General features: G+C 30.9%; 2 protein-coding genes and 1 non-coding gene across 3 annotated transcripts; 2 read left to right on the forward strand and 1 right to left on the reverse strand.

Moving 5' to 3' along the window:
• Positions 1 to 7,199: 7,199 nt before the first annotated feature.
• LOC110808642 (large ribosomal subunit protein uL13w) lies at positions 7,200 to 9,497 on the forward strand. The gene is made up of 4 exons (XM_022034191.2): positions 7,200 to 7,572; positions 8,041 to 8,157; positions 8,243 to 8,330; positions 9,195 to 9,497. The coding sequence occupies exons 1-4, from the start codon at positions 7,301 to 7,303 to the stop codon at positions 9,336 to 9,338; spliced, it is 621 nt and encodes a 206-aa protein (XP_021889883.2). The 5' UTR covers positions 7,200 to 7,300; the 3' UTR covers positions 9,339 to 9,497.
• On the forward strand, positions 8,671 to 8,811 carry LOC148253330 (small nucleolar RNA snoR137). Its single transcript, XR_015812981.1, has one exon. It is a non-coding gene; the product is annotated as a small nucleolar RNA snoR137 (small nucleolar RNA).
• A 2,749-nt stretch (positions 9,498 to 12,246) lies between the features above and the next one.
• Positions 12,247 to 13,836, reverse strand: LOC110808619 (putative GEM-like protein 8). The gene is made up of 3 exons (XM_022034163.2): positions 13,181 to 13,836; positions 12,996 to 13,076; positions 12,247 to 12,880 (listed from the first exon to the last, which is right to left on the reverse strand). The coding sequence occupies exons 1-3, from the start codon at positions 13,335 to 13,337 to the stop codon at positions 12,420 to 12,422; spliced, it is 699 nt and encodes a 232-aa protein (XP_021889855.2). The 5' UTR covers positions 13,338 to 13,836; the 3' UTR covers positions 12,247 to 12,419.
• Between the last annotated feature and the right edge of the window lie 7,922 nt (positions 13,837 to 21,758).

Genomic DNA, 21,758 nt, shown 5'->3' on the forward strand with positions numbered 1-21,758 from the left:
ATTGCAGTTCCACTCAAAACCCTTCCTAATTTCACCTTTCTTCTTAATTCGCCCCAAAGCAATGACACCTCATACTCCACTTTGATTAATTCAATTGTGTATAGCTGCTATATATATAATTATATATGTGTGTGTAAGTATATTTGTATAACACGGGCATAATTATCCAAACCAATGACACCTCATGCTTGTTAATCTCTATTCATTTTTGTTTTCTTTTCTCGTTTACATGGATTTCTATATACATATGCATGCTTAATATCCTTATTGTGCACAAATAGAGACACCGAAAAAAGTCAGAATATTACATCGTCTTCACCACCCTCCCCATTAAATAAATTTGCTCCACCAAGTTTGATCTTAGTAAGAATTCATACACAAATATACTCTTTTCTAACTTCCGAATGTAAGTATATTTTTATTAAGGGTTCATCTTCCAATCTTAGAAGTTTTAGAACCTAAGGGGTCTGATGGTTATTTTGCTATAAATCTCTTATAAACGTTATATATTCACACAAAAAAATATTATCTTAAATTAAGTTAATTTTCAGAATTCATTAAAGTCTGTTATCCCTCAACAATAAGTTATGCAATTGTCATTACTATCAAATACTGACTAGAAGCATCGTACTTTACTTTATTATCATTCAAAAGACCCTCTTAACAATATATATTACATTCTTTACTTACCACAATGATAAGTTCTCAATTACTTAACTAACCTCAATATAATTGGTATTTCTTATATTCTCCAAAGTTCATATACCTAAGTAAAAACCAATTGTTTTTTTACTCTCAAAAATTAATATGTGAATATTTGGAAATTATCTTTCGTAATCTCTAGTCAATACAATTTTTAATTACTACCAAAACTTATATATTTCTCCAATGACTTGGGATTTTAAACGATTCTCCTCATATATGAAAATTCACTACTAACAGGGCCTAATTTCAATATCTTTTCTACGTTTATGTTCTTTCAAGATAGATGGATACTTTAAATTCAGAGTACATATTTTTCTTACTTCCAAAAAATAGTTTAGTATTAAAATTTTTTCTTGACAATTCGAAAGAGTATTAATCATTGTTCTTTACATTCTCGTATATTCACTATGTGGAATTATGGATATCGATTTATTTATCAAGGCTAATCGGCTTTAGGCTGAAATATGACCTCCTTGATAACAAGATTCATAACATCTTACTGCATGTGATTCTCATTCTAGGATCCTAGGGCATGAATAGAATCCTAGTGATGCAGAACCCGAGATTGACACAAGCAATCTAAAATGCGACATATGATATTAGCATGCAGAAACTTAAATCCCTAAATAAACCCTCTCTACTTAACTCATAATCAACATATGATTGAGAATTAAGATAACTAGGATAAATTGAATTGATTAGAAAACCATAAAAAATATCTTAATAAATTAAAATTAACTCAAAGAAAGAGATTCATAAAAATGCCACAAGTTAGTTACCTTGATAAGTAGACATCAATTCCTAACTCAATAAGAAGGTTGAAGAAACTTCCTTAAAAAACAACTTAGCCAACGCCTAAATAAAGCTAAAAGCTTAATTTTATTAATATCAAACTTGGATGTTTACAACTAAAAATATAATATCTTTATATAGGTACGAGTCTTACTAATCCTACTAGAATTTAAAAACTAAATCTTAGGAAAACTCTAATTATATTCTTATATAGGAATCTAATAAAATATAAATTTAAAGAAACATAAACATAATTAAAATAAACGTTTTCTTTTTTGAAAAGCAATGGAGTTATGGTCAAATTTTTCATGATTTATTTTACTTAGATTTGGACTTTAATATTTAATTAATTGTTGTTGAATAAGTTGAGTTGAAGATGCCTTAAAAGCTTCCAAGTTAAAGTAGAAAACAATTTCTCTTCCATGAGAAAATCTTGGAGAAAATCTAGAAAAAAAATCTAGGATAAAATCTAACATTATTCATGAGAAAATTAAGGAGGAGAATTTAGCTAGAAATAGGAATTCTTTCTCCTTTGGTTTTTTTTTTTTTTTTTTATGATTCTAACTTTCTTTAATTAATTAATTTAAGTAAAAAATTCTCTTGAACTCTAGAATGTCAATACTGACTCCTACATCCATGTTGCTACAATTCCTAGTTCTAAAAGGACTCTTAAAATTATAAAATTAGATTTTTTATGCTTGATACTCGTAACCTACCCCCCTTGTTCATATGACTAAGACTTGCCCCATTGTTCTTATTACTAAGTCTTATGTACAATGAATGATCCTAAACTATATTACTCTGATACCAACTATGATGTCTTGTTCTCATATTCTCGAGAACAGTCGCCAATCAATCCCACCAAAACATGCAACCCGAAAATTTCATTTAAATGTAGCGGATTACATTTAGTAACTCATTACTTGAACTAAATTACAAATGTAATTTACAGATACACATGAGACAATGGAGATAAGCAAATTAAACTTAAACTACTGTAACCCTTACAAAATAAATTCAAACCCAAGGCTGAAGGACTTTTGTCACGCCTTCACTGGCTGTTGACTTTATCAGGGTTGCCTAACTTGAAAAGAAAATATGAATTGGGGTGAGTTCCAAGTAACTTAATAAGAAACACAGTACTAACATGCCACAACAATGTTTTGAAATTTATTTTAATGTTTTTCAATGAAAACCCTTTACAAATACAATTTGAGTTTTTTATGAAAACCTTTCATCAATAAAATAATAACAATCAATCAATCAATCCATCAGTCGATCCCTATCCTAAAATCCCTACTCTACAATCGATAACATGCAATTTCTGATATCATACTGTTCTTGTCTTTTGGTCCCCAACTCTCCATGCAATTACACACCCAATCAATCACATGCAAGCTCTATACACACACCTAGACTAACTCTGACTCGGTGACTCTAATTCTTTATTAAGTATTTTATATTTAATCTTCAATTAAGTTCACATTGCCAATCCTGCGTGTGCAGCTGCTTAACATCTATTTATAAAGAGGATAATACAGACACCACTATCTATGAATGAGTGCACTAATAGCAATCAATAACAATTTATATATATTACTTGTAACGGCATGCAATCACTCTTTCTCTCAGGGCGCCATCCCACAGTCACTCTGGTCTTAATGATCCACACCCTTGAGCCCCAAAATGTGAATCCCAATCAAGTTCAGCCTTTTCTCCCAGAAACATTGAACTGTTCCACGTAGTGGAACCAATAACTTGTTGCACCCATAGTACAGTAGCTCTTCAAAGTCAATCGATATAAAACAATCAATTGGGGTCCCTCCCGAAAATCAGATAAACTGAATTTGATTAGATTGCTTGGTAGAGTTAAGTTTTATTAGACTCTTGACTTATTTCCTTTTTAGACACAACACTCTAACTATCCTAAACCTAATCATTCCTAACTTTATTATATTTTCCCCCATTTCCCTTCTCATGTACTTCCATAACCTTTCCTATCCCTTTTACTATTTAACTAACTAAATTGTAAACATGCATTACATTATAATTAATTCATACATTAAACAAGCATACGCAAGAAAAATGCCTTTTTAAGTAATCATTTTACAGGTTTTTAACCTACTTTATTTAATTTCTGTATTATTACATTTTTAGACCTATTTTAATCCCATTCTAATTCTCCTATTTAGATGTACCAATATTAATTGTTTTAGTTACTCAATTTATTTATTTTATTTTCATTTACTTTTTCCTAAATTAGGTTATTTACATTTTATTTTAACCAATTCATCCTTAATTTACTAAACTTTCATTTTTCTCCCATGTGATGATTTAATCCAAAGACTAAAAACATCAAAACATATTAGCAAGCATCAATTAACAGAAATCAACCAAGAAAACATTCATTAATTTCTAAAAAATTTCATGCACACACACAAACTTCTACATTTAGTTAAAACAACACTTTTTACTATTTTTGTAAAGAATTCACTTTCTAAATACATCTAGAAATGATATTAAAATTATTCAAAAAAATACTGTTGTTCTTACCTCAACCGTAGCGCGGTATCGTACTAAATTAAAAAATTTAGCCCCAATTATTTTCTCCATTTCAATTTCTAAATTTAAGTAAAATTTTAAATTATTTTATATGTACATTTATTCTTCAAATAATACTCTTTTGATTGATATTCAAACATTAATTCTAAAATTAAAACTATATAATTTACAAAAATTTAAAAATTATACCTCCAAGGTTGGTCTGATTTAATCTTATTTTCTTTACAATTTGACCCACAATTCCTTCATTCTTTCTTTCTTATTTCCTAATTCTTATTTTTTTTTTTTTCCAAAATATCCCTAAAAAATCTCTTGGAATTTCTTCGGTAATTTTCTCAAGATTTTCTTCTCTCAAATAATATTTTCTTAATGCTTTTTTCTCTTCTTCTTTTCTTTTCTTCTCTTCATCTTTTCTTTTCTTCTCTTCATCTTTTGCTAAATGATTCCTATTCTTATAGGGAAGAAGAAACCACAGGAAATGGACAAGTGGCAGGCATGGTGGAAGCATTTCCACCATGTTTTCTTAAGCGCCCTTCCACTTCCATCACCGTTTTCTAATTTTCCCACAGCTCCTCATTCCTTAATTCATGACTCATCTCATTTTTCTCCTCTGTTGCAACCTCACATCAAAATCAAAATCCACTCACACACTGCTTTTTTTTTCCTCCACAAGTGAAGGCCAAGGTTTGGTCTTCATCGCCACTCAAAATCCTTCCTAATTTCACGTTTTTCCTCTTCTTAATTTGCTCCAAAAATCGTTCGGGTTTAACACCCATATATATATATATATATATGCATAGTTATATGTATATATTTATCATGACCCTTAAATCTAAAAAACCCACACCTCGTACTCCACTTTCTTCTTTATTTTCTCATAACCACTATTTCTTTTAATCGATTCAGTTGTGTTCAGCTACATATATAATTATATGCGTGTGTAAGTACATTTGTATAATTTGAGCATAATCATCCAAAGCAATGACACCTCATGCTTGTTAATATCTCTTTATTTTTGTTTTCCTATTTATACCCTTTATCATGCCTTTCTACATACATTCACATGCTTAATACCCTTATCATGCACGAATAGAGACACCGAATAATTTCAGGATATTAACACTATCTCCCCAACTATCCATCTCAAGCTCAAAAAATTCCTCTGCATCCATCACCAACCCCACACCTCGCCCCACCATCCCCACCTCTTGAAGTGAGGATGCTGTCGAAAGAGCTTCAAACTCTCCCGACATTAGTTGCAAAAAACAAAAAGCCAAATTCATAAACTCACCTTCGGCTCTCAAGTTCTTAATGCATCCTATTGATTTGGCCATCTGCGTTCTCTGATATCCTCCCTGCTTCGAATAATCTTCAGAACTAGGTCATGGGTTAATTTTTGACCTCGAGATAAGATATTCTCCCTTTTTTCCGCTTCTCTCCTCCTCCACACCAGGCCAAATACTACTTTTTTTTCCACCCCCGAATCGATTGTGTTTCGCTCCCTCTAAGAGATACCATTTTGAATTTGAGTAGACCCGGGTTTAGTAGCAGGTTTGGATCTCATTCTCTCCACCCGAATAACAGCTCTCTCTAGTTGCGTTAGGGGTTCGGCGTGCAAGATGCAATCAATCGGCTCCAATCGCAGTCCCAGCTCCATTATGCATCCCGGACATCGAATTCTTAGTGGCAATACATTGGACTAGATAGAAAGCCTTGCACTTTTTAATCAAATATTTCTTTTTCGTAACCCATTGCGGAGGCACCAACTTGATGCTAAACACCTCGTGGATCGCCTCCATCATCTATACTAGTTGTCCGCCTTATGCCCCTCTAGTAGGAAAATCCTATTCATCCTCTCCCTCAGCCCCTCCTTCCCTTCAGAAAGCACCAATAAGTGCCCTCTCCTATTGCTGCTACTCAGCGCCATCGACAATGTCCTCCAGCTACTACTTTAAATCCTCCCCCACGCGACCTCCCCCGTCTCCCATCTAAATTCTCAGAAACATTGTATCGACCACTCCACATCCTATTTGTGAAAAAAATGATTGATTTCTGAAATCACTAACCATTCTCAAAGACCCTTATCCCCTTTCCTTCCCTTACAATGTGAAAAGTTTTTTGTTCGACGGACAAAAATCTCCTTAACCCAACGACCATGACTCGAATTTTGTGATGACGCCGGTGGAAGACCACGACGCTGAGACGCTCACTTCCTCGCTCGACGGAAAAAATCTCCTTAAACCCTCAAGTTTTAAGATGAAATGCCATAATGGGGAGTTAAAAGAGCCTGTAATGAAATTGGAATTTTAAAAAGAAAGCTTTGATTCGTGTTTAGTCGACTGGATCCTCAGAACCTCCAATATTAAAGCCCACTCATGAAATAAGCCTCAATTGCTGTGTAAAAGAAGTAGTTCTTATTGAACAAATTGATTATCTACTTCAATATTTATAATTTATGCATCCTTACGTATTTCATAAAAGAAGATAATGTGCCACTAGCTCATGAGGTATATAATAAGATAGACTTGAATATTATTATAGTTAGTTTTTAAATTAAATAGATTAATTATTAGATTATGTCTCACACATATACCTTTATTAATATAGTAATATTAACTTAATCTAATCATTTTATTCATTCATATATATTTAATATAATGTATATAAATATATAAAGAAAAAGAATATATATATATATATATATATATATATATATAAAGAGAACTTGTTACTTATATGCAAAGGACTACATTACATAAAATATCTTGTTAAGTAGAAAAATTGCATGAAAAACTAAAATAGTTTTGTTCCGTATCCCTAATTTTTAGTTATAATTTAATCTCTTACATTTTAAATTTGCTTTTTTATAAAAAAAATTAAAATAATTACATCATATTTAAATACTTTAAATTAAACTAATTTATTCTTTTAAACTATTTTTTAAATATTTAAATATGATGTAATTATTTTAATATTTTAATAAGAAATTAAAATTTGAATATTTTAAATAAATAAAAAACATCAAATAGTAAAAAAAAAAAATATTAAAAATTAAATTGTAACAAATTACAAATTTTGAATATTAATTTAATAATTTGTATATATCAAAATAAAATAATATAAGAACAAAAATATTTATTCCAACCTTACAGAAACCCTAGCACGCAGGACTTCATCTATATACAAACTTGTGCCGCCGTTCCCTGCCTCCAGAGAGAGTGGAGTTGAGAAAATAACGAAAATGGTGTCCGGATCGGGGATCTGCGCAAAGCGGGTGGTGGTGGACGCGAGGCACCACATGCTTGGCCGGCTGGCATCGATCATCGCTAAGGAGCTCTTGAACGGGCAGAAAGTCGTCGTGGTGAGATGCGAGGAGATATGCATGTCGGGAGGGCTTGTCCGCCAGAAGATGAAGTACATGAGGTTTCTCCGCAAGCGCATGAACACCAAACCCTCTCATGGCCCCATTCACTTCCGCTCCCCCGCCAAGATCTTCTGGCGCACCGTCCGCGGGTTTGTCTCTTCATATCCCCGAAATTCCATTTTACCTATTTTACATCTTTTGGTTGATTTTGGAATGTATATTTTTTTTGTTCATTCGGTTGATTAAGTACCGTGGGCTATTGAACAACGATTGACTGGATATTTTTGACCTATTAGGCAAATCTGAATTGGTTTGTGCTTCAATAATTATCATATAGGAAATCGTGTTTGATCTTTTTTTTTTTGTGTTGTTTCGTTTATTTACAAATATCGTGTTTTTTATACATTACCTCTATTTTTTTGATTGAGTAACCGTTTCACAAATCTCTGGTTTATAAAACTTTAGCTAATCTGAGTTAGGATGTTTTATTAACTGGTGAGTTAGCGTTATTGTCTTATAGCAATTAGTTGATAATGGGAACACTAGTTTAGGATTCAACTTAATTTAGTAAGGGAATTTTTGCATCTAAGAGAGCTGTCGTGTATTTCTTGCTATAGAATGATCCCGCACAAGACAAAGCGTGGAGCTGCTGCTCTTGCACGATTGAAGTCCTATGAGGGCATTCCTCCTCCATATGACAAGATGAAGAGGATGGTCATTCCTGATGCTCTTAAGTGAGTTTTTCCATACGTGGTCCCTTTGCTATATTGGGATTTTCTTATTTTTATTCGGCTAAAGAATTCTTCCCCTGTAATATAGGGTATTGAGGCTTCAGAAGGGACACAAGTACTGCCTGTTGGGTCGCCTCTCATCTGAGGTTGGATGGAACCACTATGAGACCATCAGGGTGAGTTCCCCTTCTTTTGTCTGTTATTCCATGCTTAATTTTCTTGCTAATTTGCTTTCGTGAAGGTTATTGTTCTACAGTATGATTCTGTCCATTCCTACTTTTTGTATAAAAGCATCTTCCTTATTTTGATTTCTTTTTACTAGCATGCAAAAGTTAATTTCTTTATCTTGTTTACAATCGTTCACTGGGTCAATCCTGATTCTTCCTAAATCTGACAGAATCCCTTAGATATAGCAATGTTTACATGTCAGACTGATGTAGTGCAGCTTTATGACCAATTATCATCTCTTATCAAAGACTTCAAAAGATGCTTTACAAATCTTGCATCCCTCCCATTGTTGCTTCTTGCTGGTGTAACTCTCTTAATTTGAAGTGGATTATGTTAATGTTTCCGAAGCATAAATAAATTTGACCAGCATTAAACAGCGCCATGCTATTCTCTGTTGTTGCACTGTGCTAGCTGTCTTCTGGTACATCCATTTCTTTGATTCCTTAATAATCTCGTTATATGAAATGGACTACTATGTTTATACTCATCAAAATTTACAAATTAGGATAATACTCGTATTATATACACAGCACGGTGAGTTTCTAGTAACTATATTAGGTTGTCGAATGAATTGTCTACCTAGCAGTTTAGTAAAGATGAGTTTGATCTCTCTGATATTATGTCAGAATATTGGCTTGAGTTATAGAATAATGTTTCTTGAGTTTATGTTATATTAGATTCTGATTACTTGTCTAAAATGAGTTAATTCATTAGGGGTTTTCATGTGATATTTTAATAATAAACAAGATTGCATCCTATATAGCTTGAAATTCATGTAATTTTATGCCTTCCATTCACTCTCTTGTGTGCAGGAGCTTGAGAAGAAGAGGAAGGAGAGGTCTCATGTGGTCTATGAGAGGAAGAAGCAGTTGGTGAAACTTAGGTTGAAGGCTGAGAAGGCCGCAGAGGAGAAGCTTGGCTCACAACTGGACATTCTTGCCGCCGTTAAGTACTGATATCTGTTTGGTCAGTAGGTAGCCAGTTTACAGTTTAGAGGCTTGTCTTTGATGAAAGTTCCCAATTTTTTTTAGACTATAGAGCTGAAAATTTACTAAGACAAGAGTTGTTATCTGGTTTTGATAAATTTGAGATAAATACTGTTTTTCTGCCTGCCATATTTTCTCGTTCTCAAGATTGTTTGTTGAGTGTTTGTGTAGCAGAACATCTCTGTTGAATTATGGTATGAAATTGCTAATTGGTCCTAAATGATTAAGCAACCAATCATAAAGCCTAAATGGGTTTTAAGAAAAAAAACAGGTAATTTAACTTCTAAAAGTTTGCTATTCGTGAAAAAGTGAAAAAGGGAATTCAGAATTCTCTATTACAAGTAGGTTTGTGATGTAACATAAGGTTGTAAGCAAAGGTTTGGACGTTGGTAGTAATCTGTTTTTTGTGTTCGTTAGATGTATATTTTTTAAGTTGCATACATTGTTAGACATGATTTTTACAAGGCAAGTAGAAGTTATTTCAAACACAGAAAACTAAGATTAAACAAATAAGAAATGAAAACAAAAGGATAATAATCTAGAACTAACAACTCAACTTAAATAAATAACAAAATCTATACCAAAAAAAAGTTGCAGAGTATAGATTTTAATAAAATAAAATATGAATAACATAAATTTTGTAGTAATATATCCATTTATTAATTAGTAGAAACTTATTCAGTATCAGTCCATAACTGGGATTGTTAAAATATTTTTCAATTTGAATTCACCATCTTCAAATCGTTATAACAAGACCAGACCAAAATGATACAGATGAAAACTTTATTGCTTGAGTTTTTATGTAATTTTTTTTTGACTAACCGTAGATTACTTTCAAGAAACCTTTCAAACAAGATGATTTTGGTAGCTGTAGTGGTGGTGGGAGAAGATACGTACGAGAAATTATCTACAAAGCAGAGAAGAGAAAGTATAGGGTGTAGAAGTTTTTTCTTCACAGATTTTTTTTTTTTTTTTCAGTGCACAGATGGTTGGATAATATGATATACACAACTTTAGCGCTATAAATAGCGATACATACAACTTTTGTACTGATCTAAAAATAATAAAATGACTATGAACATGGGGGTGTTGACTACTCAGGACTTGTTTTGTGGGGTGACAACATCAAACAAAAGCAAGGAGGAGGCCAGAATCACTTATCACCGGAATCATATTACAAGATTTGTAATTATGATTTTTGATCCTTATAATCTTGTGTTAACATATATTTATCGCTTGAATTAATACAAACAGTTTCATACGTAATCTCCAAATGATTTGTATCAATAAACTAGAGGCTAATGATTATACACTTAAAAAAATAAAAAAAAAACAAAACAAAACTTAGCGAGATACTTTATTTGAGTGATTGGAATCTTAATGCTATCCAACAAATTATTTTCGTTTTGGAATTTGCAAACATAATTCGTCATATAGTTTATCGTCACAAAAAATTCCATCAAATTTATCAACAAAATTATTGTGATGTTTTATTGGTTATTGAGATCGTTACGAATTTTTTAAGTAAATTATCTCGTGATAAATCTATAGCAAATTAAAATTGTTGATATCTTTGTTGTTGAATCCATCATTAAATTAGAAAAACTTAAAGATTTAATTTGGTATTAATGTGTGTGTGTGTGTGTATATATATATATAAAAGAAATTTAGTAGATATTATTATGAAATATTTATTCTGGTTAACTAATTATTTTTCAAAATTAATTAATTATTTTAATGTAATTCTTAATTATGTATTAATATATGTTCCTACAATTGATGACTAATATTTGAAATTTACGTTCCTAGCACGTGTAGGTTTTGTGGTCATCCCTATTATTATTATTAGTATATATGCATCGAATGTTTGGTAATTTCTCATCCAAGTTTGGACTTGGTATACTTTTATTTTTAAACTTTATAATGATTTTGATTTTTATTAGTTGGTATGAATGTTATATTCATTAGGTATGCTCTTTACTATATAGTTTTGTTGTAATTCTTTGCGTATTTTAAATTTTATAATAGAATTAAGATTTTAATTTTATATATATATATATATATAGTTTTTTTTAAATTTCTCTCTTTCGAATAAAATTAAAGTGGAATAGAAGAGTACTCATTTTGGGATGAACAATTGTTTAGAGCTTTTAACAATTATACACTCTGCACATGGCTGCTCCACTTTTAACATGTTCTTTTTTATTCTCTCATACTAAGAGAAATATTTTTCAATGTTCTAAACCTTCACATTAAATATATATTTATTTTTATTATTATAAGTGTTATTATTATGTTATTTAAAAAAAGGAAAAAAAGAGAAATGTTTAATTAACTCAATTAAGTAAATTATATATAATCATTATTAGCATTTACAATTATAATGTTTAAGAAGTGAAAAAGACTCCATTCCTTTAAAAATGTTACCAATGCAAATTGACCAGCTCCTGCTCCTCTGTCTGAAAAAACAGAAATGGCTTGCTAATGTTATTGAAGGTGAATGGTTAAAAAATATATATATATATATATTAAAAGGGTCAAAGAAATTGGGTGAATAATTCAATGTAAAGTATATATATATATATATATATATATATATATGTAATGGATGTACACCACGCATAAACCATTCATTTATGTCTTTTGAGTTTTTTAAGTTATCATAACACTTCAAATATATTTATATGTAGCATCACAACTTAACTCATCTTTTAACTCTTTTTCTAATTTTGATCAGTTTTCTTTTTTCTTTTTTTTTTTTCTTTAACCTAAATAATGATTCAACATGAGAAGGACAATATATATATATATATATATTGATGAACAAAAATTACATTTCTTTTTAGAGCCCAACGAAAGAAGGACAAGAGACTCAATATATCAATACATATATACGCAGAGCATGTATATATATATATATATTAAAAGAAAGATAAAAATTTAATTTATACAATCTTGAAACTCTCTATCTAGGATCCAGAGAGGAAAAATTGCAGTGAATGAAATGATCATCCAGAGAGTGATCAGACACATATATAATGAATAAATCATCTACAATGCATGCTGATGAGAGAAGATCGCCTGCTGAATAGATTTAAAAGCTTTCTTGTAATTCAAGAAGCCCATGAACCAGAAGTCAAAATCATCCACTGTTATAATCTGCATGTACTTCTGAGATGGTTTCTTTGTGTTCTCGCTCTGGTTAACTCTCTTTATCTTCCTTAGAGGAATCATCACCTTGTAATGAAGTCTGAGTAATTCTCCATTTGGAGAAGTGATCTTGATCGATCTCTCGCTGCAAAACGCGACCTTTTCTGTGGAAATGAAGAGGAGACCAGCAATTGGACCTGCTGTTGTGTATAAATAACATTGACTTGCCTTCAATAATTTTTCTCCATCTTTTACATTGAATAGCTGCTTGTAGATTTTCTCAACTCCACCCATTTGGAGAATTCTAGCTCCTAAACTCAATTTTCCTTTCACTGTTTCGCTTATCTTTGGCGCCAGTCTCACTGCATCAAGTTAATCAATTCATTAGATTATGATTACTTATTAATAATCTATTAAGATTTTGATCACATCACATAAAAGGAAATTGATTAAGGAAAACGAAAGAGGTCTGCATACCATGTTCTCGGATTCCATGAGCAAAATTGTCTGCTTTCTTTCCCAACTTGTTCACTCTTTTAAACACCGACTCTACTTTCCCTGCAGTCCCATCCATAACCTTGTTAGTCTTAATTTCATCAACGAAATTATTAATTAATTCCACTATCTCTACTTATATATTCTCAAAAAAATATGCTAATTACCTTTCTTAAATGTATTTGCAGAAGATTGAAGATGGTACTGACAAGTAGCAGATCCACTTAGATACCGTCTTGGCGTCTTCTCTACCAAGTAAGCTGGTGAGATGATTGGAATTCCAATAACCTGTTTCCCCTCGAGCATCATCTTTGAAGAATCCATTGATATATATATATATCTATGAAGGTTTTGACGGAATTCACAACTGGGTGATTGCAGAATGCCTTGGTTTGCATGCACTAGTGAGAAAGATCAGATGGTGATGAATACCTCCTCCAAATCAGTGTGTGTACATATATACATATCAAAGGAAAGAAATGGTAGTTGGGTCTTCATCAACTTTTTGCCTCATGACTCATCTGTGCCTCATCAACAAGATAAATAAAAAGGTCCCCACTGCGGGGTCTAAAATTTTTCAAAGGAAATTAATTGAAAAAGATAGTTGGCTATTGTGATGCTCTACTAGTACATTGATTGTCTATATGTTTGGTTGCTTTTAGGAAAGATGGTATAATATATTATATTTATAGTTTTAGGTACAAGAATCTCTAAAAGAAAGAATATATTACAAGGTCAATAACTAAATCCTTGTTTTGCAAGATTTCAGGAAATTGGCTCTTGGGTGTATCATAAATTAATTGGGTTATAATCTAATTGTAGAAAAATGTGTGTGTGTGTGTGTGTGTATATATATATATATATATATATAAATTCTTGAAAAAAGAATAGGGAGAATAAAAATTAAAGGTAGGTAGATTAAAAATTGATGAGACAATCCCATTAGGCAGCAACAGGAATGAGTCTTATTTTTGTGATAGAATGAGTTAGTGAGGATGTGGCATCAAGGCTTTATGAGTTGGCGATATAGCTTTGTGATGTAAGCCATGTCTTTAATTTACTTAGATAAGAAATTTAAAGCAAAGAGAAATCTATTTGCAAAATGACGTGTTACATCATACCAATTTGCATGCAATTAAAAAGACGTGATAAAAAGTAGGAAGTTTATGACTTGATTTTGCACACACACACACACATATATATATATATAATATGTCATCCATGTGACCCTCACGCTAGCCTGCCAAACTAAATACTGAGCCTTCTTCATCATCATGCCCAATATGTCTTATCTCTATACAGTCGGCTATTTGAATAATATTTTTATATATAATTATGTATTTATTTGTATACGTATGCATCAACTTTTTATCTTCTAGGATCATGACGAATTTTTTCTTTTATGTTTTTAAGTAACATGTTTTCTTTCTGAGACGGAAAACATCTGATTTCACGAACTTTTTTCTTTATATGCATATTTATTTATTTTCTTGTCTCTTATTCCCTTTTGCTTGATTAGTGAGATGGGCAATTGTTGTTAAAACAAGAATTTACTAATTATGACTTTGCAAAAATCATTTCCTAAAGGAAGAACTAGTTATTAAAGCTTTTGGAAATACATAATATGCTGCAAGAAAACATTAAAAAAGATTCTAAACAGTTCATGAGTTTTGATATTATGAGTTGCCTATATACTTGGGAATTAAGGATTCGTGAATACGTATGACATATAGTTTGATACTTGAAATTAACTGTTGATCTAAACTGATTCCTGCAGCTGTAGTATTTATTACAATAATAACTTTTAAGATTATATATTCCACATATTTGATGAGATGAAAAGAAATACTTCTTCAAAAATTATTAGTATTGTAACCATAACTAGTTGAATATGTAGAATTGTGAGTTGGTTTCTACGCCACGTTGGCCATGATAGACTTGTAAAGAAACTTGAGTAGAATCTTATGAGTTAAACAAAATCCATGTACCTCATAAGAAGTAATTAGAAACAGGTAGACTTAATGTCATAAAAAAAAAAAATACTGTATTAAATTCAATTGGCGATAAAAGTGTTCAACTGTTACTAATTCATCTTTATGAGTTTGGCTTTCTTCAATTATTCTTTAACTGATTTTTTAAAAAGATTTTAGAGTGCTATGTGAAGTTGGAATTTCCAAATGTGTGACACAACTCTAAAAGTATTATGTAAGGCTTCTCAAGCTTAAAAAGAATTGGTCATCCCCGCCACATATAAGAATACTTCTTCAAATAAAGATGACACAATCCATACCAGCAATATCTAAACTCTTAGGCACCAAATTATTTAATCAAGATTTCGTATTTGTAAATTTAGATTTGCAAGTGCAGGTATAAGTATAGGTAAATGAATGGATGTTTCACTAATGTACACATAAATTTTTGATAATTTAAAATGGGAAATAATTAAGTTTTCTATGAGAGATAGTTTGTAAGTGTAAGTTTAATGGATAAAGTTTGGAAAAGGTATGTGGTAGAAGGTATGATATTGTTTAGTAAGGGTGTCAAATTGGGGTTAGAAGAAGAGAAATTCGAGTGTTTCGTGAATAGCTCTAATATCATATAAGAAATAAGATTTATTTTTTTAATCATCTTAGTCACATCTAAGATATATATTAATAGTATAGGGTGTTATAAGTTATCTGCAAAATATATTTAACGTTTGATATAAACAAATAAATCAAAATCAAGTTAGAAACAAACTTAAAAATAGAGTGGGATGATTTTGGAAACAGATGTTACAAGCTTTTACTTGGGCTTTTAGACTAAAACTTATTAGACCTTCTCTTATATACATTAATGTATATTAACAACCAATATTTTTTTTAACTGATAAAAAAAAAAGTTGTTGGAGGCAAAAGCTTGTTGTTTTGTGTTTGTAATTTCAAAACAGAGAAAAAATAATCTAGAAATTTAAATTTGAATGTGTGGTTCTGTAGTGAGAAAAAAGAGAGCAAAAAATGCAGAGGAAATGCAAATAAAATGCAGTAAGAGAATAAAATAGAGTAAGAGACAGCTTCTGGAAAATGTGAACTCTTTATTTTGTGATTTATCAGTCTTACATGTACATACCATTTTTAAAAGAATATATTTTCTTATAACAAATGCAAGTTGTTAGCAAAATTATCAAATAAAACACATCATTTTGTTAACCAAAGCAAGCAATAGTTGCTGATTTTCTTGTTTCAAAACATGTATTGTATATGCTTCCAGCATATGCTCTCAGAATGATTAGATTTACTACAAGTTCCACAAAGAGAATACTTTCCTTTTTTTGATGAATCTTGTGAACTTTGTGGCTGCTTCCCTTTATTTGTTGAGGACTGACCTTCATCTTTTTGAAGTTAAGGTGCCAAACTTATACCTTTACTTTGCTTGAAAAATATTTTAAGTGATCTTATAATTTCTGATTGAAACCCTCTACTCTTGAGCCTATACCTTATTAATAAGTTCAGCAATAGTAAGTTTCTCAAGATCACATACTTCTTCGATCATAAACAGCTTTGATTCAAACTTTTCAAGGAGACTAATCATCATTTTTCCAACCATTCTCTAATTTTTGAATTTTTCTTCAAGAAGTTTTATTTGATTAATAAGAGTCATAACTCTTATATAATACTCTTTAATATTCTCTCCGTTCTGCATTCTCAACAAGTTAAACTCTCATTTTAGAGTCAATAATTTTATCATTCTCACGTTAGCACTATCAGGATATTCTTCCCTCAAATAATCTCTAACTTTCTTGACTGTCTGGAAGACCACCAGCCTTGGGAATATGTCATCAGACACTGCAGAATGAAGAATTGAAAGAGCTTTAAAATTCCTCATGGACCCTTCTGTGTCTTGCATAATCTGCAATAAGGTGGGATATCGAGTAATGAAACTCTTACATACTCCTCTTCCACAACGCTCAACAGATCATAAGCAAGAAGATAGGCTTCCATTCTCACTACCCAACAATAATAATTCTCCCTTGAAAAAACTGGTGGAGCGGATAAGTTGACATTTGAAGCCACTTGAATTACTCACAACTCAAGACCCTCAAAGAATACTGCTTTGATACCAATTTTTGAGGTAAAAGTTTGTTGATTTTGTGTTTATAATTTCAAAACAGAGAAAGAATAATACAAAAATTTAAATATGAATGTGTGAGTTTGAAGTGACAAAAAAGACAACAAAAAAATCCAAAGGAAATGCATAAAAAATGTAGACGAGAATATAACAGAGTAAGAAATAGCTTCTGAAAAATGTGAACTATGTAATTTATCAGTCTTATATATATAACATTTTAAGAGGAGATATTTTTCTATAGTAAATACAAGTTATCAGTAAAATTGTTAAATAAAACACGTCATTTTGTTAACCTAAACGAGTAAAAGTTGTTGATTTTCTTACTTCAAAACATGCTTCATCATTCCTTTCGACTATCACTTACTAACTAAAGCATAATACAGAAAAAATAATCATAACTTTATGACTTCAGCAATCATTGTTCAAGAAAAAACTAAATTGTTAACACTCCTCCTTGAGTTTTCTTTTAAAAAGTCCAAGCTTGGTTCTCAAGTCTTTAAACTGTCCCCTTGGCAAAACTTTAGTTAGGATATCAACAAGTTGTTCTTCTGATCTGCAATGCTCTAAATGGATTTCTTGGTTCTTCTCAGCTTTTCGCATAAAATGAAAGTTAAATTTTATATGTTTTGTCCTACCATGTTTCACGGGAATCTCTCCAAGATCTGACATAACAAATTTTTTCATCATAAGTTATTTAAACTGTTGTATCAATTGAGAATTTCCACCAGTAATGAACAAATTATCAACATAAATTGAAACAATGAGATGTTCTTTATCTTCATAACTCTTCACATAAAGTGTTGACTCTGTTTCAATTCTTAGAAAATCAAGATTAATCAGATGTGAATCAATCCTTGTATATTAAGCTCTAAGTGCCTACTATAGACCATACAAGGTCTTTTTCAACTTGTATATCATGTCAGCCTCTTCATCAACTACAAACCCTTGAGGTTGTTCAATGAAAATCTCCTCCGACATGGAAAGTTGAAACTTCTTGTACGTTATAGGCTTTTCATAGTTTGTTGGTTCAATAATGGCTAAATTGCACATTTCGTAACTCTCTATAAATAACTTGGTCTTTGTGTCTGGTGTATCTGTAGTTGGATCATTAAATACTGCATAATCAAGTTGAACCTTTTCAACAAGAACACTTCAAAACTTGAAGCTGCAACAGCTGTATCTTTTATGAGTTTCTTTGCTTCAACTTGTTTTTTATTTCAATTCTAAAATATTGATTCATCAACAAGCACATCTCTACTCTTTTGCATAAACATCAAAGAGTCAACATCATCATGGTTAAATCTTCTATTCCACAAATCAATCAAATCATATTTGGCAATAAAACCATGTTGATTTCATATTTCATACCAAAAATATTGTCATTTCATATTTTTCTTTATCTTTGTTACTAGCATATTTGAAGGATTACAAATAAAATAGTAATTATTTTTTTAACAAAATGGAATAACTCATATTTTTTATTTGAGTAACACTCAATAAATTTAACTTTAAACTAAGAATAAAGAGCACATAAGTTCACTTAGTTTGAACTAATATTGAACATTTTCCTTGAGCTTTCACAATTGCCCCATTATCAACCTTCACTTTAGTTCTACAATTAACATCCAAGTTGCTGAATAATATACGATCTTTGGCCATATGCCTTTTGCACCCACTGTTCACATACTAAAAATCACTTTCACTCACATAAGATGCCTCAATCATCATGAAAAGATGACTTTTCTACTGTTCATGGTTATTAGCAAAATAGATTTCTTATTGCTAAAGTGGTTACTGTTGTTGCTAAAGCTCATTCTTTTGATGTGATGCTTGATGTTTTCTCTTCCAACACACTTTCTTTGAATGACCATATCTTTTACAAATCTTGCGTTATACATGCTTTTAGCACTTGCTCTCAAGATGATTGGATTTATCACAACTTCTACAAGGAGGATATTTTCCTTTTTCTGATGAATCTTCTAAACTCTGTGGCTCCTTCCCTTTATTTATTGAGGATTGATCTTTATATCTTGAAATTGAGGTACCAAACTTATACCTTTATCTTACTTGAAAAAGATTTTCAGTGATCTCATCATTTCTGATTGAAATCCTCTGTTCCTGAGCCTATAACTTACTGATAAATTATGCAATAGTAAGCTTCTCAAGATCACATGTTTTTTTTCTTTTATCACAGACAACACTGATTTAAACTTCTCAAGGAGACTGATCATTATTTTTTAAACCACTCTTTGATTTTTGAATTCTTCTCCAGGCAACCTTATTTAATTAATAAAATTCATAACTCTCATAGAATACTCTTTAATATTTTCTTAATCTTGCATTCTCAACAACTCAAACTCTCTTTTTAGAGTTAATAATTTTACTCTTTTCACTTTAGCACTATCAGCATACTTTTTCCTCAAATAATCCCGAACTTTCTTGGTTGTCTTGAAGACCACCAGTCGTGGGAATATGTCATCAGACACTACAGAATGAAGAATTGAAAGAGCTGTGAAATTCCTCATAAACCGTTATGTGTCTTGCAAAATCTGCGATAAGGTGGAATTATCAGGTAAACAAACTCTTACATACTCCTCTTCCACAACACTTAACATATCATAAATAAGAAGATAGGCTTCCAATCTCACTGCTCAATAATCATGATTCTCCCCTGTAAATACTGGTGGAGTTGGTAAGTTGACATTTGAAGCCATTTGAATTACTTACAACTCAAGGCCCTTAAAGAATATTGCTATAATATCAATGTTGGAGGCAAAAACTTATTGTTTTTTTGTTTGTAATTTCAAAACTGAGAAATAATAGTATAAAAATTTAAATATGAATGTGTGGGTCTACAGCGAGAAAAAAGAGAGCAAAAAAATGTGGAGGAAATGCAGAAAAAATACAAAAGAGAATACAATAGAGAATAGAGTAGAGTAAGAGACAACTTCTAAAAAATGTGAACTCTCTATTTTGTAATTCATTGGTCTTACATATATCTAGCATTCTTAAAGGAATATATTTTATAACATCAAATACAAGATGTCAGCAAAATTGTCAAATAAAACACATACATTTTGTTAACCAAAGCAAGCAAGAGTTATTGATTTTCTTGCTTCAAAACATGTTTCACCATTTTTTTTCAACTACCACTTACTAACTAAAACAGAATACAGAAAAAATAATCATAACCTTCTGACTTCAACAATCACTGTTCAAGAAAAACTAACTGATAACAAAATCTCACTAGCTATTGACATTGTCAAAATGCTTTTGAACTCCTTAGAACTCATAACGACAAATTGCCCACTCTTGTAAAACAACAAAAAATGAGAGAATATTTTTTTATTGTAATTATGCATTTAAGGCATAACAGTAAACTCTATAATTCTTCAAGAAATTAAAGAAAACAACACTAGATGTATTATGTAAATCACTCACTATAAGGGATGTAATCTAAATATCTAGAGAAAAGGGCCATTGCCTTGGTTGTTATCACGAGAAAACTCCACCTATACTTACGAAGCCCACATCATGCACATCCCCACGAACTTGCCACTTAAAAGTATCTTACCATATTCCATTGTATATACGAGCTTTGACCTGTAGGTGTCGGCATCTCAACCTTTTTTTGACACGTTTTTTTTATCTTCACCCCATTAACTAAACTGAGAATTCAAGTTTGCACAAGACAAGAGCATAGTTTGTGTTCTAACCCTCATTTTATTCCTTAGGAAGAGAAGTATTCTTAATTTTAAAGATCAGTAAAAGTATCATAATACTCATATCTTCTTCTCATAATAAGTCCATCTCTATCCCGATTTTTAAATGCACCTCACTAAATAACGCAGAGTACATTCTCTATAATAATTTACTTTTTCTCATTAATTTTTCTATTTATTTATTTTTATTATCACAAAACAATTTCGTGCTTAATTTGTGTGGGTTTAATAAGATTTTTCTTAATATATATATTTTTTATTTTGATTAGGACCTTTTTAGCTCTATGGGCACAATTATCAAAATATGATAATCTTGTATTTTATATATTATAAAATAATATATGTAAACTGATTATAACACAATATTGTAATAATGTCATAAAAAATATATGACCTGACTTGATTCAAACTCATAACCTACATAGAGATCAACCATCTAATTAAAAAAATATTTTAGTATATATTTCTTATTATACTTTTAACTTGGGTATTATGTTTGTATTTAATTGGATATGTACATATCTAAGAGCTAATGAATATATGTATATTTATTGATATAATATATATATATATATATATATATATATATTGGTGGATAACATGTATTACTAATGAACCACTAATCTTTTGAAAGATGTGTGATTCATGGGCGGGGGAGGGTTGATTGTTTGACTAGCTACCTAGAAGTTTTGAATAGTAGTCCGAGTGATTATCAACTATACATACGTGCGTGTGTTTGTGCGTATATTTATATGTATACATACATTCAAAAGGCAATCAAACAATGGCTTTAATTGGTCAAAGCAAAGGAGAAAGAAAAGAAGAGACTCCTCACACAACTAACAATAGAAAAGAAAGGTAATGTGGATCACAATCAATTTAATCTCATCCCTCTAAAGATCTTGTTTGAATTTCT

Source organism: Carica papaya, chromosome 6 (assembly GCF_054855325.1).
Source record: "Carica papaya isolate Zhongbai chromosome 6, ASM5485532v1, whole genome shotgun sequence".
NCBI classification, from domain to species: domain Eukaryota; kingdom Viridiplantae; phylum Streptophyta; class Magnoliopsida; order Brassicales; family Caricaceae; genus Carica; species Carica papaya.